The sequence below is a fragment of the Ranitomeya imitator genome, chromosome 10 (assembly GCF_032444005.1).
Source record: "Ranitomeya imitator isolate aRanImi1 chromosome 10, aRanImi1.pri, whole genome shotgun sequence".
Classification (NCBI taxonomy): domain Eukaryota; kingdom Metazoa; phylum Chordata; class Amphibia; order Anura; family Dendrobatidae; genus Ranitomeya; species Ranitomeya imitator.
In genome coordinates, this window is record NC_091291.1 from 118,721,026 (window position 1) to 118,746,051 (window position 25,026).

A 25,026-nucleotide genomic window follows, 5' to 3' on the forward strand; every position below is an offset into this window, starting at 1 on the left:
TGAGTTTTGCACTTGTGGCGAGTTTTGCGTGAGCCTAGTTTTTGCATGTGGCGAGTTTTGCGCGTGGCGAGTTTTGAGCGGCGACTTTTGTGTCTCGACTTTTATGTGGCGAGGTTGGTGTATGTGTGGTGAAATGTGTGCTGAGGGTGGTCTATGTGTTCAAGCACGTGGTAGTGTGTGGCGCATTTTGTGTGTGTGTTCATATCCCCGTGTGTGGTGAGTATCCCATGTCGTGGCCTCACCTTAGCAACTGTACGGTATATACTCTTTGGCGCCATCGCTCTCATTCTTTAAGTCCCCCTTGTTCACATCTGCCAGCTGTCAATTCGCCTCCAACACTTTTCCTTTCACTTTTCCCCATTATGTAGATAGGGGAAAAATAGTTTGGTGAATTGGAAAGCGCGGGGTTAAAATTTCACCTCACAACATAGCCTATGACGCTCTTGGGGTCCAGACGTGTGACTGTGCAAAATTTTGTTTCTGTAGCTGCGACGCCTCCAACACTTTTCCTTTCACTTTTTTCCCCATTATGTAGATAGGGGCAAAATTGTTTGGTGAATTGGAACGCGCGGGGTTAAAATTTCGCATCACAACATAGCCTATGACGCTCTCAGGGTCCAGACGTATGACTGTGCAAAATTTTGTGGCTGTAGCTGCGACGGTGCAGATGCCAATCCCGGACATACATACATACACACACACACACATTCAGCTTTATATAGTAGATTAACTTGGCTAGCTTGTCTAGGGATTGATTAGATTATACCTTTTTTGCAAATTAGGAATCAAATGTAATAGCACTGCTCATTAGTAGTTCTTCACTGCGGCCTACCGGAGGATTCTCCTGTTCTCCTGTGGGCCAGTCCAGGCCTGCATGCATCCCACCACATTGAGAAGATCTCACCTCGTGCTCCCACTCCCTCTCTTGGTGTAGGACTGGATGGTTGTTTGGAAGTGCTTTGTGGTATTAAATTGAGGCTTACAGTAAATTATGTAACATTTTGGGAAAAAATAGCCACCGGTAATACCCAATAGGCTGGCTAAAGCCAGACCGGCATTAATTGGGGTGACGTATTCTCCCACATCAATGAGTTGAGCGGTAAAGAAAGAGATGCAGACGACGAAATAAATCAACATGGCAAAAGTGATGCATTTGGCTTCGCTGTAGTTTTTGGGTAATTCTTTGCCCATATAAGCAAATGTAAAGCAGAGAAGACTGAGAAAAGCGTTATAACCGTACTGCAGGATGTTGTAGATGGATCCAAACTGGCTGCAGTCCACGAGATCTTCATCTGAGCTCAGTTCCTTTGTGGATGGTTGTGGAGGCTTGGTGGAAATCCACAGACAGGAGATCAAGACCTGAACACCGGAAAGGACCGCCAAACAGATGTACTGCCCGTTCTGTTTTACCCAGTAGTCGTAGGTGGCCGGCAACTTTGAAGACATCTTAAATATGCAGACTATCTGAAAGGACCGTATGGAAATATAGGAGAAGCAGATGGTGAGGGCGATGCTGTATATAGGGTGTCTCATGATGCACTTTGTTATACTTGGCTCTCCAAGGTAGGCCAAGACGCTGAGATAGGCCACCATCAGTGATACTAGCATGAGGAAGCACATTTTACCCCCTGCAGCCTTCACCACCGGACTGGATAAACGCAGAACGAAGGTCACAATGATGACGACTGCTAGCAACATCCCAGTGACCGTTGTCACAAATAAAGCTATGGTCAGGACGTCATCCCAGGTCAGATAGCATCTTCTTTTATTATAGCAGACAGTACTTCTCTCTGTGGACCACTGGCCTGCATTGCAGCTCATACAGGAACCTAAAAAATTAAGAAACGGTACAATAACAAATATGCATTAAAAAAAATAGAGAGTGAAATTCCAACAACGGGAATACTTAAAATGATTTATCGCATAGAAAAAAAAGTCAAAAGAATCAAAATAAAAAAATTAGACGCGTTTCACACCCAGTCCTTACTAATGGAATCAACACTAGGACTGTGTCTGAAACCCGCCTGATTTTTTTTGTGTGTTAAATGTGGATTTTTGGGGCTTTTTTCTATGCAATAAATAATTTCAAGGATTCACGTTGCTGGAATTTCTATTTATGAATATTTGGGACTTGGTATATTATAAGACTTCCATGCTATCTGAATCTCTGTTTCCCAGGTGCACTAACCTTCTCTTGGTCTTTTGCTAACATGCTATACCGTTACGACACGAGACGACATATATCATCAGCTATCATCAGAAAATGGCTTACTGTTTGAATCTGTTTTATGTGTATTTTTTTTTTTGCATTTTTTAAATGAATAAAAATAAAATTAGTAATTTTGCAATTTTCAAAGTCCACTGGGACTTTTTTTAGAATTATACTTTGTTTTTGTTTTTTTTAGGAAGTTTTCATCAAGCTCCTTATCATCATAGGCGGGAATACAATGAAAGGCAACACCAGCTGATAACTCAGGATCCACCAATCACAATAGGCAATATCACATCTCTCCTGCTCCCCCTCACTTCACATTGATTTTTGCACGCGCTCTTTAGATGCTTCAATACAAAAGATACAATCTAACCATTCTGGCTAGGTACATGTGTTGTTTCCTGAAACAAAATAAAAAAAAAAAAAAAAAAACTACAGTGGCCAGTGTGAAAATTGCAAGATTTCTAATTTTTTTTTGTAATACAGATTGTGATATGTGAAAAAAAGTGGCCAAAATATTTAAAGCATTGGTAATTTTCTGCTGATAGCTTCCCTTTCAAGATAAAATCCACCCTGAAAATAACACAATCACAGTTGTAATTTACTGTAAGTGATCATTATTCCTGCAGCACCTCCGCAGGCGAAATGAGGCATTACACTGTTCCTGGAAAAATTAATTTGTAGTTCAGTTCCAGCTAACTAATAAAGGTCCCAAATAGACTCTTTTTTCATTACTTGGTCACTGTCCTTTGAGACAACTTGATCTCATTTGAACCAAAGAAATGAGCTGCACATAAGTTAGTATACATGCAACATATAAGAGCATGTTCACACTGTGGTCATTTAACAACAAAAAAACTAAGATAAAAGCAAAATTAGTATATACCCTGCTGTAATTAAATAGTAGTAGTAATATATGTATATATATATATATATATATATATATATATATATATATATATAACAGAGGGTACATAGAAAACACTGTTTTTGATTTAAAAAAAAAGCATAAAAGCCATCCCACCACAACAAGGTGACCCAATCGGGATGGTCCTGTCCTCTAGAATTAATAAGCTTGCCTTGTATCAGACCACCTCAATGTAGATGGGGGCAGAGCAGGACCGGGGTCCGATCTGATTGGTCAGACACCTGGCCATGGGAAGCTTTATAAAGTAAATGCATTGCTCAAAAAAGGGATCCATACCCCCGTTTGTACAAAAGTACAAGACACTACAGCAAAAATCAAAGAAATGAGCAGAAGCAAAAGTTATACATGCAACATATAAGAGCATGTATACCAACTTTATCTCATCTGATAGATAATTTGATAAATGTGCATTATGCCAATCACATTATACATACATAATGTTGACCCCTCCACTCCTTAAAAAAAAACTGACTTCAAATTTGCCAACTAGTAGTTGTCTCACTTCTGTTTAACTATCTAAAAACTACACGCTGTCAAATGTAATTAGTCCCAAGGCGCAATAATATACTAAATAGAAGTCCCAGCTCCTATAGTGCTGGCAGAATGCAGATGAAGAGGAATTTCTTAATGTAGAGGGGTGCATGGCAATTTAAAAAGTACAAGAACTGACTAGGTTCCTGGACATAGTAAACAGATATGTGAAACAAAATTTAACTGGTAGCTGGTGACCAAGAAATGAGAGTCAAATTGTCCTAAAATTGTACATTACAATGGAATGTCCAATACAAACACCTTAAGCTCAACATTATATTAAGGCTTGGCTCCATGTACAGTCATAAATAAAAAAAAACCCTGGAGATAGTGGTATAGGGGCGCAAAGGTTGTAGACCCTAGACCTTGAAGAGGCCCAAAGGTCCCTTTTCCCCTTATTTGTGGACCTGTAACATAAATTATGCCATATATATAACATCTCCTAGGAAAAACAGAGGGTTTACCAACCATTCTTATTAAGGTAGGTCCCGGGCGCACAGCTGACACATGAAAAACAGCACGAGTATTGCCCTTTTTGATGTTTTTCCTGTCCTGGCAAGCAGTCGGAGGAACACACGGAGGAAGGTACCTACAAGAAGCAGAGAATCAAAATCATAACATAAGGACAGAAGTACATCAAATCGAGACGTCTCAATTTATAGGGTCCTAAAGAGTAACCGTCGGTTTCATTTTTATTTAAAATATCAGTAACACACATGAAAGTAAGCAACTTTGGAAGTTATCTGATCAGAGAAATCTGCTTCTTTCTTCTCCTAAACTGATTTTTCACTCTCAATTCATAGGAAAAATCTGCAAAATATGTATTTACAGATCTTTCCCATTACTGAGATAGGAGATGACAGTTGGTGCTCATAAAGTTCTATGGAGGAGGGGATGAGCTATGGGAGATAGAGACTCCTGGTATAAATCCTGCTGTTTTACTTAATGTAGCATTATTTTTCTTTCTTTCTCCATTTCTGAGGTACGGCTCCTTCTTCAGGAACAAAAGAAAAACGACAGATTCAGGAGAACAGCGGCATTTAGACTTGGTAGAAAAATCAATTATTTATGGTGAGTGACAGATCATTTTTAAAGGGGTTGTTTACTTAATTTTAGCAAATTAATTTTAAGGTGTATCTATAAGTATTGCAGGTTCTGCTCCTTTTTGAAGCGTAACCCGCTTGTTCATGCAGCCTGCACATGTGAAAGCTGAGAGACAGGTGCGGTCACATTCTCTTCTATTAATGACCGTTCTGAGAACAGGAGAACAAACTAGTGCAGAAGGAGAATCTGTAATATACCGTATATATATATATTACTAAGTGTCACTAAATCATGTCCCCAACACATTTGTCGATAGATAAAATGGACAAACCCTTTAAAGAAGGCCAGTCACCTGGTCAAAAGTTTTGCCTTATTTTATTTCCACTGCTCCCTTGAGTATTCAGCAGGTTTTTTTTTTGTATATAATCTGCCATACGATTACAGAGATATGGGCTTTTTGATTTACTTCTGCTTTTTATGATCTTTACAAAGGGGCGGCGCTCGCGGGGTAATAATGCAAAGCAGCCTAAAAACACGCCCCAGAGGATCCAGTGAGCCACGCCCCAGAGGATCCAGTGAGCCATGCCCCAGAGGATCCAGTGAGCCACGCCCCAGAGGATCCAGTGAGCCACGCCCCAGAGGATCCAGTGAGCCACGCCCCAGAGGATCCAGTGAGCCACGCCCCAGAGGATCCTGTGAGCCACGCCCCAGAGGATCCAGTGAACCATGCCCCCTTGATAAAAATTATAAACAGCAGCGCTAATTAAAAAGGTCCATATCTCTGGAACCGTACGGAGGATTTTAACAAAACAAAAAAAAAAAAAGCAGAAGATTCAGGAGAGTAGCGGGAATAAAATAGGATAAAAAATTGGCCATTTTTGTCCAGGTGACAAGTCTTCATTAAGTCACCATAGACTGGAAACTTTGTACAATACCAGCAACCGGGTACTATATAAAACTTTAGGCAACTGGAGACGGTATACATGCATCATTGGGTCACCATGGGGTTCAGTTTAGTGTCAATTACTAAGAACAGTCCCAAAGTATTAAGTGAAGTTTTCGGGTATGACCATTACTACATCCATGCATCATACTAACTAACCTCATTGTTTTCTGTTTGCCAATTAATCACGTCTGCCTTGATATCCAGGCTTCCTGAGCTAGCGTAGGTCCCAATACTCTGAAACGGAGATCCACCCAACCAGTTCCAGAAGACAATGTCATATCCGGTAGGAGAATCACCATGTATGTCAAAGTTTATTTCATTATCCAGCAACGAAAAGTTCACTTGTCCCAGAGCTTCTGTGATCTAAAGTGAGCAAAAGATACGATAAATACCCCTTCATCCAAAGAAACAGCGAGTCCTACCTGCACTGAAAAGTAGGGGGAAAGAGAAGAGCAAATCTCCAAATGTTCTATTTGATTCAGTCCGAATTAAAAATGTCCCAATTGCCGTGAAAATATATTTATTATTGTTATTATTATTATTATTATTATGGTCTCCAGATCCCAAAACATAATAAACAGAGGGGATGAAAAAGGTAGAAAAACATAAAAAAAAACACCACATAATATTCACCTGTGTTAGGCTTTCACCTAACTCCTCTCCCCAAGCTCCTCGCTCCTCAACACTGAGTTCAAAGATGTGTGCTGCACCCCTCACGCATGGGTGTGACTGAGTGGTCTGCAGAAGAGTCAGGTTATGGCCAAACACAGGTGAGTAGAACGTGTTTTGCTTTATTTTATTATTTTATTTTAACCTCATGCTCAGTTCTTAAAAGAATCTGTCAAAATCGTTGTCAGCTTGTTGCCATTTTGCTCGATCCTTGAAAATAGAATCTTGAAAATTTCAAATTCACCAGGATACTGAATTTTGTCTAAAATACGTAACTAATTCAATTACGTTTGGATCATTCATATCTAGTAAGGGATGACATATTTTATATATAGGATATCATTCCCTTTAGTTAGAAAACCCTTCTAGGCCTTATTCACACGTGGCGTAAACACTGACGATTTCAGCTGCTTTTGTGCAGAAAAACCTCAGTTCAGAATTCAAAAAAAGTGGATGCAATTTCATGAAAGTCTCTTTTGAAATGGTAATTTTTTTTTTTGGTGCATTTTTTCTCTAAAAAATTTTATTGGGGTGTCTAAAACGACTAGAAAAAAATGCATTTTGAAGTGCAGAATCCCAGCATTTCTCTATGAAATATTGTAAAAAAAATTAATGGAGTGTAAATCTGCACCAAAAACACAACAAAAAAAGAGAAAACACTCAGAAAATGCAGCAAAACTGCAGCAGCAGTGATGAAGAGGTTTGGGATTGAAAAGGTTCTTGGCTTTTTTTATTTGATATATTGGATCACATTTGCATGTTACCAATTTCATATTTCCCTTTTCTTTTGCTTATATTGTGAAAGACTTGGGGAGCGAGCGCACGTAACAACACGTTCCCAATCATTGGCTCACGTAAACATGCTGCCGATCAGCCGAGAAAAATGCTTATTGGTCGTCTCATGGGATCAATTATGTGGGACATTATCTGATCGTTCTTGGCAGCTTCTAGTGTAAAGGGCAAACATGCTGGAGACCATACTCAAACTGTATGGGGGCAAAACAATGGTCATTGTCCACATATAGTGGCCAGTGTCAAAGGGTCTTTAAATAAGTGATGATCTACCTGTATATAGTCTATCAATGTCTATGTTAGTGTTCCTTAAAGGAATTGTCCAGGACTTTAATATTGATGGCCTATCCTTAGCAGACACCAGGAACAGCTGGTCAGTGGGGGTGGCGGGTGTCACGCCCATTACGGATCAGATATTGATGGCCTATCCCAAGGATAGGCCACCAATATAAAAGTCCTCGCCAACCCTTTTAAGGCCTAACCCATATGGGTGTGCATCATGCTTCTTCTTTGCAGGTTGTATCCCTGAGACATTTTTATACTAAGGGGAGACTATGATATATAGCACCAGATTGAGTACTTTACACAGTGTCAAACAGAGGTGCCAAGGACCCACCAGTAATCATCTCCAGGGACCCACTTTTCAGGTGACATCATCCTCAATCACAGATTTATATAACAATAAACTGTGTAGATTGTCAAATTAATAAGATAACGCCTTTCTCTATACATGGTGATTCAGTATATTGTGCCAAGCACTGCTCATATAACAGGGTGTTGGTCTACTCTTGAACAGCGGCCCACCAGAGGATTCTCCGGTTCTCCTATGGGCCAGTCCAAGCCTAAGTCTGTACAGCAGCACCAGGTAACATGGGTGTACTGTCTCCGTCTCCATCTATGTCTGTATGCGTACGTGCTGTTTTTGCATTTTATTTAATTGAAAAACATGGGGGGGGGGAAGGGGGGAATCCTCTAAAATGAAAAAGTAAAAAAAAAAAAGTCTAGAGATCTGGTAAAAGGTGCCACCTACTTGCCAGGGGTAGATCTCCTTTTTGTTGCAGGATATTTCATTACAACCAAGTACATTATGCAGGGCATGTGCTACGGCATACACGGCTGAGTAGATACTGAAGCTGACTCTTTTATCCGAGGAACCCAAAAAGTTACTGAGAGGTGTACTGAGACATTTATCACAGTCTTGGTTGCATCCTTCGTCTAGGCTTGAAGTTCCTGAAGTGTTTCTTTTTTCATAGTATACCTTCAGGAGATATTCATCGAAGGCTGGTATCTTGACATATTTTAGAGCAATGCCGAGTACCAACCCTAAATTCTTCATATTCGGCAAATCGTAAATTTCTTTAGACAATGACCACGTCTCGGTAGCCAGCCAGATCTTCGAGGGAACATTCAGTTCCGCCGCTTCCTTAAAAAAGTCCAGAACGACAATGTCAACGGAGAACACCAAGATGACATTGACGTTAGTAAGGATGATATTGGCGATCATACTATGTACAGAATCTTCCCACTCTGTCTCTTTTCCCACGATTTTAATAGGTATGAATCCTATATATGCGATACAAATGTTCGTATCTGATGTGAGTTCTACAAACTGCTGAACTCCGTTCAATCCATATTCATCCAAACTTCCCAGCACGGCGATCCAGGTCCAATTAAAATAGTTTAGGATGTCCGTGATGGCTTGTTGCTGCACCCTGCTGCTTGGAATCGTCTGGAAGCTGGACGGCAGGCTCAGCTCACCCATTCTCTTACTGGTAGCAAAAATGTTGATCTATAAATGTACAAAAATAAATATTTTTACAGATTTAGTTCCCAGTTCTGTGTTGTCTTTCCCAGAGATTCTTGGCCATCAGCCTACGGTCTAGAAGTTCTCTGGGGATTTGCTGTAGTCTCGAAATGTAGACTTTTAGAAGTAACAATCCTAAAAGTCAACATTAACCCAAACCAGAAACTTCAATTTTCAGACGCTTTTCGCAGTGTTTGCAGCTCATCAGTACAAAACTCAAGAACTGGTTGGCTGGGTAAGTGGCCATTGATAAAGGATCTAGAGCACGTGTATCAAACTGCATTCTTCGAGGGCTGCAAACAGGTCATGTCTTCAGGATTTCCTTGTACTGCACAGGTGATAATTTAATCACCAACTCATTATTTGTGTAGGTGATTAAATTATCACCTGTGCAGTACAAGGAAATCCTGAAAACATGACCTGTTTGCAGCCCTCGAGGAATGCAGTTTGACACCCCTGATCTAGAGGGCAAAGTTTCTCCTTGTGGAGATCACTAAGTTGGTGTAAGGAGACTTATAGGCTCTCCTAGCAATACGTACAAATGAAAAACAGGAGAAATACACCAAAAACTAAAACTAAAAAAAAAATCAATAATAAATCGGGCCCAAATAGAACTTTTAATTATGTACAAAGTTCATGACCCAAGTGCAACTTTTTAAAGAATTTGCCTCAAAAACCATTAACCCCTTCCCGACCTGTGACACAGCGTATGCGTCATGAAAGTCGGTGCCAATCCGACCTGTGACGCATATGCTGTGTCACAGAAAGATGGCGTCCCTGCAGGCCGGGTGAAAGGGTTAACTCCAATTTCACCCGGCCTGCAGGGACAGGGGGAGTGGTAGTTTAGCCCAGGGGGGGTGGCTTCACCCCCCCCGTGGCTACGATCGCTCTGATTGGCTGTTGAAAGTGAAACTGCCAATCAGAGCGATTTGTAATATTTCACCTAAAAAAATGGTGAAATATTACAATCCAGCCATGGCCGATGCTGCAATATCATCGGCCATGGCTGAAAACACTTATGTGCACCCACCCCACCCCACCGATCGCCCCCCCAGCCCCCCGATCTGTGGTCCGCTCCCCTCCGTCCTGTGCTCCGCTCCCCCGTCCTCCTGTCCGCTCCCCCCGTGTTCCAATCACACCCCCCGTGCTCCAATCAAACCCCCCGCACTCCGATCACCCCCCCCGCACAGCGATCCCCCCTCCCGTGCTCCGATTCCCCCCCGTGCTCCGATCCACCCCCCTGCACAGCGATCCCCCACTGTTGTGAATTCTGTGGCTGAGTTCACTTCTGTGGTCACAAGTGGTATTGCAGTCTCTGGGCTTCCTCCCTCAGGTGTTTTGGTGAGCTCGTTGGCTGCCTTGCTATTTAGCTCCACCTGAGTCTGTCTTCCTTGCTCCTTGTCAATGTTCCAGTGTTGGATCTGAGCTACTGCATCTTTCCTTGGGCCTGCTGCTCTGCTAGATAAGTGCTTCTAGTTTGTTTTCTGTTTTTTCTGTCCAGCTTGCTATTAACTTTTGCTGGAAGCTCTGAGAAGCAAAGGGGTGCACCGCCGTGCTGTTAGTTCGGCACGGTGGGTCTTTTTGCCCCTTTGCGTGGTTTTCGTTTTAGGGTTTTTTGTAGACTGCATAGTTCTCTTTGCTATCCTCGCTCTGTCTAGAATATCGGGCCTCACTTTGCTGAATCTATTTCATTCCTACGTTTGTCTTTTCATCTTGCTAACAGTCATTATATGTGGGGGGCTGCCTATTCCTTTGGGGTATTTCTCTGAGGTAAGTCAGGCTTGTATTTCTATCTTCAGGCTAGTCAGCTCCTCAGGCAGTGCCGAGTTGCATAGGTAGTGATAGGCGCAATCCACTGCTGCTTATAGTTGTGTGAGGATAGATCAGGTACTGCAGTCTACAGAGATTCCACGTCTCAGAGCTCGTCCTATTGTTTTTGGTTATTGCCAGATCTCTGTATGTGCGCTGATTACTGCACGCTGTGTTGCCTGATTGCCGGCCATAACAGTACAAGGAGCCACACCAATGATTCCCAATAGAGGGAAAAAAGAAATCCTGACATCATTTTTTTTTCTTAGCTCTGTCTTCAGTCTTTTTTTTCCCCTAGACATTAGAGTGCTTCAGGACACAGCTGTGGACATGGATATTCAGGCTCTGTGCTCCTCAATGGATAATCTCGTTGTAAATGTACAAAAGATTCAAGATACTATTGATCAGAAATCGATGCTAGAACTAAGAATTCCGATTCCTGATTTGTTTTTTGGTGACAGAACTAAGTTCCTGAGCTTCAGAAATAATTGTAAGCTATTTTTGGCCTTGAAACCTCATTCTTCTGGTAATCCTATTCAACAGGTTTTGATTATTATTTCTTTTTTGCGCGGCGACCCACAGGACTGGGCGTTTTCTCTTGCACCAGGAGATTCTGCATTGAGTAATGTTGATGCATTTTTCCAGGCGCTGGGATTGCTTTACGATGAGCCTAATTCAGTGGATCAGGCTGAGAAAAATCTGCTGGCTTTATGCCAGGGTCAGGATGATGTAGAAGTATATTGTCAGAAATTTAGGAAGTGGTCAGTACTCACTCTGTGGAATGAATCTGCACTAGCGGCTTTGTTCAGAAAGGGTCTCTCTGAAGCTCTTAAGGATGTAATGGTGGGATTTCCTATGCCTGCTGGTTTGAATGAGTCTATGTCCTTGGCCATTCAGATCGGTCGTCGCTTGCGCGAGCGTAAATCTGTGCACCATCTGGCGGTATTGTCTGAGAGTAAACCTGAGCCTATGCAGTGCGACAGGACTATGACTAAAGTAGAACGACAAGAACACAGACGTCTGAACAGACTGTGTTTCTATTGTGGTGATTCTACTCATGCTATTTCTAATTGTCCTAAACGCACTAGGCGGTTCGATAGCTCTGCCGTTATTGGTACTGTACAGTCCAAATTCCTTTTGTCCATTACCTTAATATGCTCTTTGTCATCGTATTCTGTCATGGCGTTTGTGGATTCAGGCGCTGCCCTGAATCTGATGGATTTGGATTATGCTAAACGTTGTGGATTTTTCTTGGAGCCTTTGCGGTGTCCTATTCCGTTGAGAGGAATTGATGCTACACCTTTGGCCAAGAATAAGCCTCAGTACTGGGCCCAGCTGACCATGTGCATGGCTCCTGCACATCAGGAAGTTATTCGCTTTCTGGTACTGCATAATTTGCATGATGTGGTCGTGTTGGGGTTGCCATGGCTACAAACCCATAATCCAGTATTGGATTGGAACTCTATGTCGGTAACCAGCTGGGGTTGTCAGGGAGTACATGGTGATGTTCCATTTTTGTCTATTTCATCATTCATTCCTTCTGACATCCCAGAGTTCTTGTCGGACTTTCAGGATGTATTTGAAGAGTCCAAGTCTGATGCCCTACCTCCGCATAGGAATTGTGATTGTGCTATCGATTTGATTCCTGGTAGTAAATTCCCTAAGGGTCGTTTATTTAATTTGTCAGTACCTGAACACACCGCTATGCGCAGTTATGTGAAGGAGTCCCTGGAGAAGGGACATATTCGCCCATCGTCGTCACCATTGGGAGCAGGGTTCTTTTTTGTAGCCAAGAAGGATGGTTCGCTAAGACCGTGTATTGATTACCGCCTTCTTAATAAGATCACTGTTAAGTTTCAGTATCCCTTGCCATTGATTTCTGACTTGTTTGCTCGGATTAAGGGGGCTAGTTGGTTTACTAAGATTGATCTTCGTGGTGCGTATAATCTGGTGAGAATCAGGCAGGGAGATGAATGGAAAACGGCATTTAATACCCCCGAGGGTCATTTTGAGTATCTGGTGATGCCGTTCGGACTTGCCAATGCTCCATCTGTTTTTCAGTCTTTTATGCATGACATTTTCCGTGAGTATCTGGATAAATTCTTGATTGTTTACTTGGATGACATTTTGATCTTCTCAGATGATTGGGAGTCTCATGTGAAGCAAGTCAGAATGGTTTTCCAGGTACTGCGTGCTAATTCCTTGTTCGTGAAGGGATCAAAGTGTCTCTTCGGTGTGCAGAAAGTTTCATTTTTGGGGTTCATCTTTTCCCCTTCTACTATCGAGATGGATCCGGTTAAGGTTCAGGCCATCCAGGATTGGACTCAGCCGACATCTCTAAAAAGTCTGCAGAAATTCCTGGGCTTTGCTAATTTTTATCGTCGCTTCATCTGTAATTTTTCTAGCATTGCCAGACCATTGACCGATTTGACCAAGAAGGGTGCTGATTTGGTTAATTGGTCTTCTGCTGCCGTGGAAGCTTTTCAGGAGTTGAAGCGTCGTTTTTGCTGTGCCCCTGTGTTGTGTCAACCTGATGTTTCTCTTCCGTTCCAGGTCGAGGTTGATGCTTCTGAGATTGGTGCAGGGGCGGTTTTGTCACAGAGAGGTTCTGGTTGCTCAGTGTTCAAACCATGTGCTTTCTTTTCCAGGAAATTTTCTGCTGCTGAGCGTAATTATGATGTGGGCAACCGAGAGTTGCTGGCCATGAAGTGGGCATTCGAGGAGTGGCGTCATTGGCTTGAGGGTGCTAAGCATCGCGTGGTGGTATTGACTGATCATAAGAACCTTACTTATCTTGAGTCTGCCAAGCGCTTGAATCCTAGACAGGCCCGTTGGTCGTTATTTTTTGCTCGTTTTGATTTTGTGATTTCATACCTTCCGGGCTCTACAAATGTGAAGGTGGATGCTCTGTCTAGGAGTTTTGTGCCCGACTCTCCGGGGTTATCTGAGCCGGCGAGTATCCTCAAGGAAGGAGTCATTGTGTCTGCCATCTCCCCTGATTTGCGGAGAGTGTTGCAGAAATTTCAGGCTAATAAACCTGATCGTTGTCCGGCCGAGAAACTGTTCGTCCCTGATAGGTGGACTAGTAAAGTTATCTCTGAACTTCATTGTTCGGTGCTGGCCGGTCATCCAGGAATCTTTGGTACCAGGGAGTTGGTTGCTAGATCCTTCTGGTGGCCATCTCTGTCACGGGATGTGCGTGCTTTTGTGCAGTCCTGTGGAATTTGTGCTAGGGCTAAGCCCTGCTGTTCACGTGCCAGTGGGTTGCTTTTGCCCTTGCCGGTCCCGAAGAGGCCTTGGACACATATTTCGATGGATTTCATTTCTGACCTTCCCGTTTCTCAAAAAATGTCGGTCATTTGGGTGGTCTGTGATCGCTTTTCTAAAATGGTCCATCTGGTGCCCTTGGTTAAATTGCCTTCCTCCTCTGATTTGGTGCCTTTGTTCTTCCAGCATGTGGTTCGTTTGCATGGCATTCCTGAGAATATTGTTTCTGACAGAGGTTCCCAGTTTGTCTCGAGGTTCTGGCGAGCCTTTTGTGGTAGGATGGGCATTGACCTATCTTTCTCCTCGGCTTTCCATCCTCAGACTAATGGCCAGACCGAACGAACCAATCAGACCTTGGAAACATATCTGAGATGTTTTGTTTCCGCTGACCAGGATGATTGGGTGTCATTTTTGCCGTTGGCTGAGTTCGCCCTTAATAATCGGGCCAGCTCGGCTACCTTGGTCTCTCCATTTTTCTGCAATTCTGGGTTCCATCCTCGTTTCTCTTCAGGACAGGTTGAGTCTTCGGACTGTCCTGGTGTGGATTCTGTGGTGGACAGGTTGCAGCAGATCTGGACTCAGGTAGTGGACAATTTGACCTTGTCCCAGGAGAAGGCTCAGCTTTTCGCTAATCGCAGACGCCGTGTGGGACCCCGACTTCGTGTTGGGGATCTGGTTTGGTTATCTTCTCGTCATATTCCTATGAAGGTTTCCTCTCCTAAATTTAAACCTCGTTTTATTGGTCCATATAGGATTTCTGAGATTCTCAATCCGGTGTCTTTTCGTCTGACCCTCCCAGACTCCTTTTCCATACATAATGTATTCCATAGGTCGTTGTTGAGGAGATACGTGGCACCTATGGTTCCATCTGTGGAGCCTCCTGCCCCTGTTTTGGTGGAGGGGGAATTGGAGTATATTGTGGAGAAGATTTTGGATTCTCGTGTCTCTAGACGGAAACTCCAGTATCTGGTCAAATGGAAGGGTTATGCTCAGGAAGATAATTCCTGGGTTTTTGCCTCTGATGTCCATGCCCCAGATCTTGTTCGTGCCTTTCATGTGGCTCATCCTGGTCGGCCTGGGGGTTCTGGTGAGGGTTCGGTGACCCCTCCTCAAGGGGGGGGTACTGTTGTGAATTCTGTGGCTGAGTTCACTTCTGTGGTCACAAGTGGTATTGCAGTCTCTGGGCTTCCTCCCTCAGGTGTTTTGGTGAGCTCGTTGGCTGCCTTGCTATTTAGCTCCACCTGAGTCTGTCTTCCTTGCTCCTTGTCAATGTTCCAGTGTTGGATCTGAGCTACTGCATCTTTCCTTGGGCCTGCTGCTCTGCTAGATAAGTGCTTCTAGTTTGTTTTCTGTTTTTTTCTGTCCAGCTTGCTATTAACTTTTGCTGGAAGCTCTGAGAAGCAAAGGGGTGCACCGCCGTGCTGTTAGTTCGGCACGGTGGGTCTTTTTGCCCCTTTGCGTGGTTTTCGTTTTAGGGTTTTTTGTAGACTGCATAGTTCTCTTTGCTATCCTCGCTCTGTCTAGAATATCGGGCCTCACTTTGCTGAATCTATTTCATTCCTACGTTTGTCTTTTCATCTTGCTAACAGTCATTATATGTGGGGGGCTGCCTATTCCTTTGGGGTATTTCTCTGAGGTAAGTCAGGCTTGTATTTCTATCTTCAGGCTAGTCAGCTCCTCAGGCAGTGCCGAGTTGCATAGGTAGTGATAGGCGCAATCCACTGCTGCTTATAGTTGTGTGAGGATAGATCAGGTACTGCAGTCTACAGAGATTCCACGTCTCAGAGCTCGTCCTATTGTTTTTGGTTATTGCCAGATCTCTGTATGTGCGCTGATTACTGCACGCTGTGTTGCCTGATTGCCGGCCATAACACCCCACCCCGTGCTCCAATCCACCCCCCCGTGTTCCGATCCACCCCCCTATGCTCCGATCCACCCCCCCCCGTGCTCCGACGCTCCCCCCATGCCCTGATCTCCCCCCCCTTATACTTACCTCCCGGGATCCGTCCGTCTTCTTCCCTGGGCGCCGCCATCTTCCAAAATGGCGGGCGCATGTGCAGTGCGCCCGCCGAATCTGCCGGCCGGCAGATTCGTTCCAAAGTGAGTTTTGATCACTGAGATAGGTTATATCTCAGTGATCAAAATAAAAAAAATAGTAAATGACCCCCCCCCCCCCTTTGTCACCCCCATAGGTAGGGACAATAAAAAAATAAAGAATTTTTTATTTTTTTTACACTAAGGTTAGAATAGGGTTAGGGTTAGGGGTAGGGTTAGGGCTAGGGTTAGGGTTAGGGTTAGGGGTAGGGTTAGGGGTAGGGTTAGGGCTAGGGTTAGGGTTAGGGCTAGGGTTAGGGTTAGGGTTAGGGGTAGGGTTAGGGTTAGGGCTAGCGGTAGGGTTAGGGTTAGGGTTTCGGTATGTGCACACGTATTCTGTTCCTCTGCGGATTTTTCCGCTGCGGATTTGATAAATCCGCAGTGCTAAACCGCTGTGGATTTATCGCGGATTTACTGCGCTTTTTCTGCGCATTTCACTGCGGTTTTACAACTGCGATTTTCTATTGGAGCAGTTGTAAAACCGCTGCGGAATCCGCAGAAAGAAGTGACATGCTGCGGAATGTAAACCCCTGCGTTTCCGTGCAGTTTTTCTGCAGCATGTGTACAGCGATTTTTGTTTCCCATAGGTTTACATTGAACTATAAACTCATGGGAAACTGCTGCGGATCTGCAGCATTTTCCGCAGCGTGTGCACATACCTTTAGAATTAGGCTATGTGCACACGGTGCAGATTTTGCTGCGGATCTGCAGCGGATTGGCCGCTGCGGATTCGCAGCAGTTTTCCATCAGGTTTACAGTACCATGTAAACCTATGAAAACCAAATCCGCTGTGCCCATGGTGCGGAAAATACCACGCGGAAATGCTGCGTTGTATTTTCCGCAGCATGTCAATTCTTTGTGCGGATTCCGCGGCGTTTTACAGCTGTTCCTCAATAGGAATCCACAGGTGAAATACGCATAAAAAACACTGGAAATCCACGGTAAATCCGCAGGTAAAACGCAGTGCCCTTTACCCGCGGATTTTTCAAAAATGATGCTGAAAAATCTCACACGAATCCGCAACGTGGGCACATAGCCTTAGGGTTAGGGTTGGAATTAGGGTTGTGGTTAGGGGTGTGATTACTGTTATGGCTACAGTTGGAATTAGGGTTAGGGGTGTGTTGGGGTTAGTGTTGGAGGTAGAATTGAGGGGTTTCCACTGTTTAGGCACATCAGGGGTCTCCAAACGCAACATGGCGCCACCATTGATTTCAGCCAATCTTGTATTCATAAAGTCAAATGGTGCTCCCTCAATTCCGAGCCCCGACGTGCGCCCAAACAGTGGTTTACCCCCACATATGGGGTACCAGCATACTCAGGACAAACTGCGCAACAATTACTGGGGTCCAATTTCTCCTGTTACCCTTGTGAAAATAAAAAAATGCTTGCTAAAACATCATTTTTGAGGAAAGAAAAATTATTTTTTATTTTCACGGCTCTGCGTTGTAAACGTCTGTGAAACACTTGGGAGTTCAAAGTGCTCACCACATATCTAGATAAGTTCCTTGCGGGGTCTAGTTTCCAAAATGGGGTCACTTGTGGGGGGTTTCTACTGTTTAGGCACATCAGGGGCTCTGCAAATGCAACGTGACGTCCGCAGACCATTCCATCAAAGTCTGCATTTCAAAAGTCACTACTTCCCTTCGGAGCCCCGACGTGTGCCCAAACAGTGGTTTACCCCCACACATGGGGTATCAGCGTACTCAGGACAAACTGGACAACAACTTTTGTGGTCCAATTTCTCCTGTAACCCTTGGGAAAATAAAAAATTCTGGGCTAAAAAATTATTTTTGAGGAAAGAAAACGTATTTATTATTTTCACGGCTCTGTGTTATAAACTTCTGTAAAGCACTTGGGGGTTGAAAGTGCTCACCACATATCTAGATAAGTTCCTTTGGGGGTCTAGTTTCCAAAATGGGATCACTTGTGGGGGGTTTCTACTGTTTAGGCACACTAGGGGCTCTGCAAACGCAACGTGACGCCCGCAGACCATTCCATCAAAGTCTGCATTTCAAAAGTCACTACTTCCCTTCTGAGCCCCGACGTGTGCCCAAACAGTGGTTTACCCCCACACATGGGGTATCAGCGTACTCAGGACAAACTGGACAACAACTTTTGTGGTCCAATTTCTCCTGTAACCCTTGGGAAAATAAAAAATTCTGGGCTAAAAAATTATTTTTGAGGAAAGAAAACGTATTTATTATTTTCACTGCTCTGTGTAATGAACTTCTGTGAAGCACTTGGGGGTTCAAAGTGCTCACCTCGCATCTAGATAAGTTCCTTTCGGGGTCTAGTTTCCAAAATGGGGTCACTTGTGGGGGGTTTCTACTGTTTAGCCACATCAGGGTCTCTGCAAACGCAACGTGACGCCCGCAGAGCATTCCATCAAAGTCTGCATTTCAAAACGTCACTACTTCACTTCCGAGCCCCAGCATGTGCCTAAACAGTGGTTTACCCCCACATATGGGGTATCAGCGTACTCAGGAGAAACTGGACAACAACTTTTGGGGTCAAATTTCTCCTGTTACCCTTGGAAAAATAAAAAAAGGCGGGCTAAAAAATCATTTTTGAGAAAAGAATTTTTTTTTTTAATTTTCATGGCTCTGCGTTATAAACTTCTGTGAAGCACTTGAGGGTTCAAAGTGCTCACCACACATCTAGATTAGTTCCTTTGGGGGTCTAGTTTCCAAAATGGGGTCATTTGTGGGGGATCTCCAATGTTTAGGCACACAGGGGCTCTCCAAACGCGACATGGTGTCCGCTAATGATTGGAGCTAATTTTCCATTTAAAAAGCCAAATGGCGTGCCTTCCCTTCTGAGCCCTGCCGTGCGCCCAAACAGTGGTTTACCCCCACATATGGGGTATCTGCGTACTCAGGACAAACTGGACAACAACATTTGTGGTCCAATTTCTCCTATTACCAATGGCAAAATAGGAAATTCCAGGCTAAAAAATCATTTTTGAGAAAAGAAAAATTATTTTTTATTTTCATGGCTCTGCATTATAAACTTCTGTGAAGCACCTGGGGGTTTAAAGTGCTCAGTATGCATCTAGATAAGTTCCTTGGGGGGTCTAGTTTCCAAAATGGGGTCACTTGTGGGGGAGCTCCAATGCATAGGCACACAGTGGCTCTCCAAACGCGACATGGTGTCCGCTAACAATTGGAGCTAATTTTCCATTCAAAAAGTCAAAAGGCGCGCCTTCCCTTCCAAGCCCTGCCGAGTGCCCAAACAGTGGTTTACCCCCACATATGAGGTATCAGTGTACTCGGGAGAAATTGCTCAACAAATTTTAGGATCCATTTTATCCTATTGCCCATGTGAAAATGAAAAAATTGAGGCGAAAATAAATTTTTTGTGAAAAAAAAAGTACTTTTTCATTTTTACGGATCAATTTGTGAAGCACCTGAGGGTTTAAAGTGCTCACTAGGCATCTAGATAAGTTCCTTGGGGGGTCCAGTTTCCAAAATGGGGTCACTTGTGGGGGAGCTCCAATGTTTAGGCACACAGGGTCTCTCCAAATGCGACATGGTGTCCGCTAACGATGGAGATAATTTTTCATTCAAAAAGTCAAATGGCGCTCCTTCCCTTCCGAGCCTTACCATGTGCCCAAACAGTGATTTACCTCCACATGTGAGGTATCAATGTACTCAGGAGAAATTGCCCAACAAATTTTAGGATCCATTTTATCCTGTTGTCCATGTGAAAATGAAAAAATTGAGGCTAAAATAATTTTTTTGTGAAAAAAAAGTACTTTTTCATTTTTACGGATCAATTTGTGAAGCACATGGGGGTTTAAAGGGCTCACTATGCATGTAGATAAGTTCCTTGGGGCGTCTAGTTTCCAAAATGGGGTCACTTGTGGGGGAGCTCCAATTTTTAGGCAAACGGGGGCTCTCCAAACGTGACATGGTGTCCGCTAAAGAGTGCAGCCAATTTTTCATTCAAAAAGTCAAATGGCACTCCTTCCCTTCCAAGCCCTGCCGTGCGCCCAAACAGTGGTTTACCCCCACATATGAGTTATCAGCGTACTCAGGACAAATTGGACAACAACTTTCGTGGTTCAGTTTCTCCTTTTACCATTGGGAAAATAAAAAAATTGTTGCTGAAAAATCATTTTTGTGACTAAAAAGTTAAATGTTCATTTTTTCCTTCCATGTTGCTTCTGCTGCTGTGAAGCACCTGAAGGGTTAATAAACTTCTTGAATGTGGTTTTGTGCACCTTGAGGGGTGCAGTTTTTAGAATGGTGTCACTTTTGGGTATTTTCAGCCATATAGACCCCTCAAACTGACTTCAAATGTGAGGTGGTCCCTAAAAAAAATGGTTTTGTAAATTTCGTTGTAAAAATGAGAAATCGCTGGTCAAATTTTAACCCTTATAACTTCCTAGCAAAAAAAAATTTTGTTTCCAAAATTGTGCTGATGTAAAGTAGGCATGTGGGAAATGTTATTTATTAACTATTTTGTGTCACATAACTCTCTGGTTTAACAGAATAAAAATTCAAAATGTGAAAATTGCGAAATTTTCAAAATTTTTGCCAAATTTCCGTTTTTATCACAAATAAACACAGAATTTATTGACCTAAATTTACCACTAACATGAAGCCCAATATGTCACGAAAAAACAATCTCAGAACCGCTAGGATCCATTGAAGCGTTCCTGAGTTATTACCTCATAAAGGGACACTGGTCAGAATTGCAAAAAACGGCAAGGTCTTTAAGGTCAAAATAGGCTGGGTCATGAAGGGGTTAACAAGTACCACAAAACAAAAAAAGAAAAGTGACTTAAAAATTTGCTAGATGTGCATTGCATGGCCGTTAAGTTTCCTTATGTCACTTTTTTTTTTGTCTTGTGGTATTTGTTGACGTTTTTGCGGCAAATTCTTCATAAAGGCCCACAAGGCTCATGAACTTTATACCAAATTAAAAGTTCTCTTTGGGCCTGATTTATTATTGTATTTATGCTTTTTTTTAGTCTAGGTTTTGGTGTTTTTCATTTGTACTTAATTTTTTTAATTTGCAGCTTTTTAAAGTTTTTTTTTGTATGTGTTCACATTTTTTTAGGCTTGTGATTTGGGGTTTCCAAATGTTTTCGGCAAATTCATCAATTCCAATTTTTTTTTTTTTAAAACATTGCAACATTTTGCGCAAATGTATTCAAACCACCTTCATTGTAGTGACTTTATTGCACATTCAGTTCCTTTGCACAAATTTTGCAGAACATGGAAATTTTTCTGCTAAATTAAAAAAATAATAATAATAACACCAAGTGGTTAAAGACAAAAATAAAGAGCATTTTTATTTTGCACAAATTTCTCAAACCTGGGTGCACCATTTGAATGCACCAGTGAGTACTAAAAGACAAAAAAAAGCTGACTTAAACTAAAATAAAACACAAAAGATAAATCAGGCCCTTTATTCTTGCCTATAAGCTTTTTTTTTTGCAAACGTTTGGCTGAAAAAAAAAAAAAGCATATCACACTAAAAATTTCACAAAATTTGTACAAAGAATCTGGACTGGAGTATATTTGCTCAAAAAAGTTTGCAAGTTGATGAATCAGCCGAAAACATCTGGAAACTCCAAACCCCCTCACAATGATGCACGTATAAAAAAAAAAAAACAATATATATAAAATGGATTTTGAAATAGGCGCAAATTAAAAGAAGAATAAGGTGTGAATGAAAAACAGATGAAAAAAAGAAAAAAAAGGTGCAAATGGAACAATGACCCAGATCCATTGTGCCTGGATATAAAATGTAGGGACTGAAGTTTATGGTTAACCATAATATGACATTAGTGTCCGACTTGAAGAATTACAAGACGAGTACTCATTCATTGCCGCTGGGACTGCCGAAGACAGCCGAGCACGGTCTTCAGCTTTTACTATCAGTCCCATAGACAATGTGGCAAAAGTGCACATGCCACTCCATTATAATGGGAACACAGGAGCAACGATTTTGTGTTTGTTAGGCCGGGGTCACACTAGACCGTAATACGGACGAGTGCAATGCGATAAAAAAATCGCATAGCACTCGTCCCAATGTTAATCAATGGGGCAGCTCCCATCATCCGATATTTTCTCGGCCGTATTCAGGATCCGAGTGAAATCGCAGCATGCTGCGATTGTCAGCGTTTCTCGGCCGAGAATCGCCAATGAAAGTCTATGGAAGCCCCAAAAATACGGATTACACACGGACCAGCAGTGTGACTTGCGAGAAATACGCAGAGCTGTTACAGAGAAAAGCCGGTAATTCAGTGCGGTGTACAGTAAAATCACACTGACAGCTTACAGTAGAATAGGTAGAATAAATATGTACACATAGAATAGGTATATATATATATATATGTCAGTGAGACACATATATGTATATATATTCTTACTTCATACAGCCGCGATATAGCAAAAAGCCGGTAATTCAATTACCGGCTTTTGCTTTCTCCTTCCTAAAACCCAACATGATTTGAGACCTGGTTTACATACAGTAAACCATCTCATATCACCATTTTTTTTGCATAATCCACACTACTAATGTTAGTAGTGTGTATGTGCAAAATTTGGCCGTTCTAGCTATTAAAATAAAGGGTTAAATGGCGAAAAAAATTGGCGTGGGCTCCCGCGCAATTTTCTCCACCAGAGTAGTAAAGCCAGTGACTGAGGGCAGATATTAATAGCCTGGAGAGGGTCCACGGTTATTGGCCCCCCCTGGCTAAAAACACCTGCCCCCAGCCACCCCAGAAAAGGCACATCTGGAAGATGCGCCTATTCTGGCACTTGGCCACTCTCTTCCCATTCCCGTGTAGCGGTGGGATATGGGGTAATGAAGGGTTAATGCCACCTTGCTATTGTAAGGTGACATTAAGCCTAATTAATAATGGAGAGGCGTCAATTATGACACCTATCCATTATTAATCCAATTGAATGAAAGGGTTATAAAAAAAACACACACACATTATTAAAAATTATTTTAATGAAATAAAAACAAAGGTTGTTGTAATATTTTATTTAACGCCCAATCCAATCACTGAAGACCCTCGTTCTGTAAAAGAAAAAACATAATAAACCAACAATATACTTACCTTCCGCAGATCTGTAAAGTCCAACGATGTAAATCCTTCTGAAGGGGTTAAAACATTTTGCAGCAAGGATTTCCGCTAATGCAGGCTGCTCCTTGCTGCAAAACCCCAGGGAATGAGCTAAATATAGGTCAATGATCTATATTTAGCTTCATTTGCGGTGAGGCGCCCTCTGCTGGCTGTTCATAGATCGTGGGAACTTACCTAGAAAGGCTTTCTAGGTAAGTTCCCACGATCTATGAACAGCCAGCAGAGGGCGCCTCACCGCAAATGAAGCTAAATATAGATCATTGACCTATATTTAGCTCATTCCCCGGGGTTTTGCAGCAAGGAGCAGCCTGCATTAGCGGAAATCCTTGCTGCAAAATGTTTTAACCCCTTCAGAAGGATTTACATCGTTGGACTTTGCAGATCTGCGGGGGGGGGGGGGGGGAGGGGCCATAACCGTGGACCCTCTCCAGGCTATTAATATCTGCCCTCAGTCACTGGCTTTACTACTCTGGCGGAGAAAATTGCGCGGGAGCCCACGCCAATTTTTTTCGCCATTTAACCCTTTATTTTAATAGCTAGAACGGCCAAATTTTGCACATACACACTACTAACATTAGTAGTGTGGATTATGCAAAAAAAATGGTGATATGAGATGGTTTACTGTATGTAAACCATGTCTCATCATGTCGGGTTTAGGAAGGAGAAAGCAAAAACCGGTAATTGAATTACCGGCTTTTTGCTATCTCGCGCTGGATGAAATATTAATATATATACATATATGTGTCTACTGACATATATATATATATATATATTTACAGTATATATGTTTTGTTTTTTTTGGTCACATGGATCCCTTGTATTGCCGTATGTCGGTTTTGCAAGCCTGCGATAAAAACACGCAGTAGGGATGCCATACGGATGTCACACGGATGTCACACGGATCATTTGATGCGAGAAAATTGCATCCTCGCACTGCACACGAATCAAGGTTTTGGTAACATTTGTGCGATTCTCGTCCATCAAAAACGGTCCGTTTTTTTATACGTTGTGTGTGTCCCCGGCCTTAAAGGGGTTTTCCAGGCTTGAGATTGAAATTTGAGACTCCTCACAGAGTGCAATGTGCACGCTGTCAGGATTCTCCGGTGCTGGAGGATTCATGACTACAAGTATGTGATTTGCATTCATGCAGTCACATGCCAACTAGACGTGCCAAATACAAGTGAATTGAGTAAGGCCGGACACGTCTAGTGGGAATGTGGCCACAAGTATGCAAATCACTTACTTGTGGTCACATGTGCTAGACAACGCCTTTAAGGGTTCCCTCCTAGCAATCAAATACTTACATACTGCCCTATAAATGTTGTATTTGGCAGTTGTCTAATTAGATCCTAAACTAAGCTGCCGGTTTGTTGGGTTACCATTAGAATTGAAAAGGTCCTAAAGTCCAAGTTCGATGTAGATTCTGACCATGATCATACTATTAAAGTCAATTATCACAACAGGTAATATTATATTAAATCTACAATTTTATAATGCATACATTATAGTGTATCCTACCAATAGTAACGGGAACGTTTTCTTTTTTTCCCACTGTATAGCCAGCAGAGGGCACTATTTCACTACTGGATTTGAACAATAATGTGGGGTGGCTGAAGGCAAAGAAGTTGTAGGCGACATCTGTAATTAGATAATCGATAGTAACTCATAATTATGATCAGATACTTACTTGTGGAAGAAGCAGTAGATTAAAGAGGTCGGCGGTGGTCTCCGCAGCGTCAGTGTTATCAGGGCCAATCACAGAGATCACATTGGGGATGTATTCTGCGAAACTTTCTGTAGGGTTAATCACGTAATCCCGTGACAT

At 42.6% G+C, this 25,026-nt stretch overlaps 1 protein-coding gene across 1 annotated transcript; it reads right to left on the bottom strand.

Moving 5' to 3' along the window:
* Window positions 1-900: 900 nt before the first annotated feature.
* LOC138651365 (taste receptor type 1 member 2-like) lies at window positions 901-25,026 on the bottom strand. The gene is made up of 5 exons (XM_069741491.1): window positions 24,889-25,026; window positions 8,153-8,911; window positions 5,818-6,024; window positions 4,140-4,260; window positions 901-1,829 (listed from the first exon to the last, which is right to left on the bottom strand). The coding sequence occupies exons 1-5, from the start codon at window positions 25,024-25,026 to the stop codon at window positions 901-903; spliced, it is 2,154 nt and encodes a 717-aa protein (XP_069597592.1).

Excerpts from the sequence above, each read along its gene's own strand:
- LOC138651365 (XM_069741491.1), bottom strand. The coding sequence starts at position 25,026 with ATGTCACGGGATTACGTGATTAACCCTACAGAAAGTTTCGCAGAATAC. Across the intron at positions 4,261-5,817 it reads GGCAAACAGAAAACAATGAG|GTACCTTCCTCCGTGTGTTC; the intron begins GTTAGTTAGTAT and ends TGCTTCTTGTAG. Across the intron at positions 1,830-4,139 it reads GACCTACCTTAATAAGAATG|GTTCCTGTATGAGCTGCAAT; the intron begins GTTGGTAAACCC and ends TTAATTTTTTAG.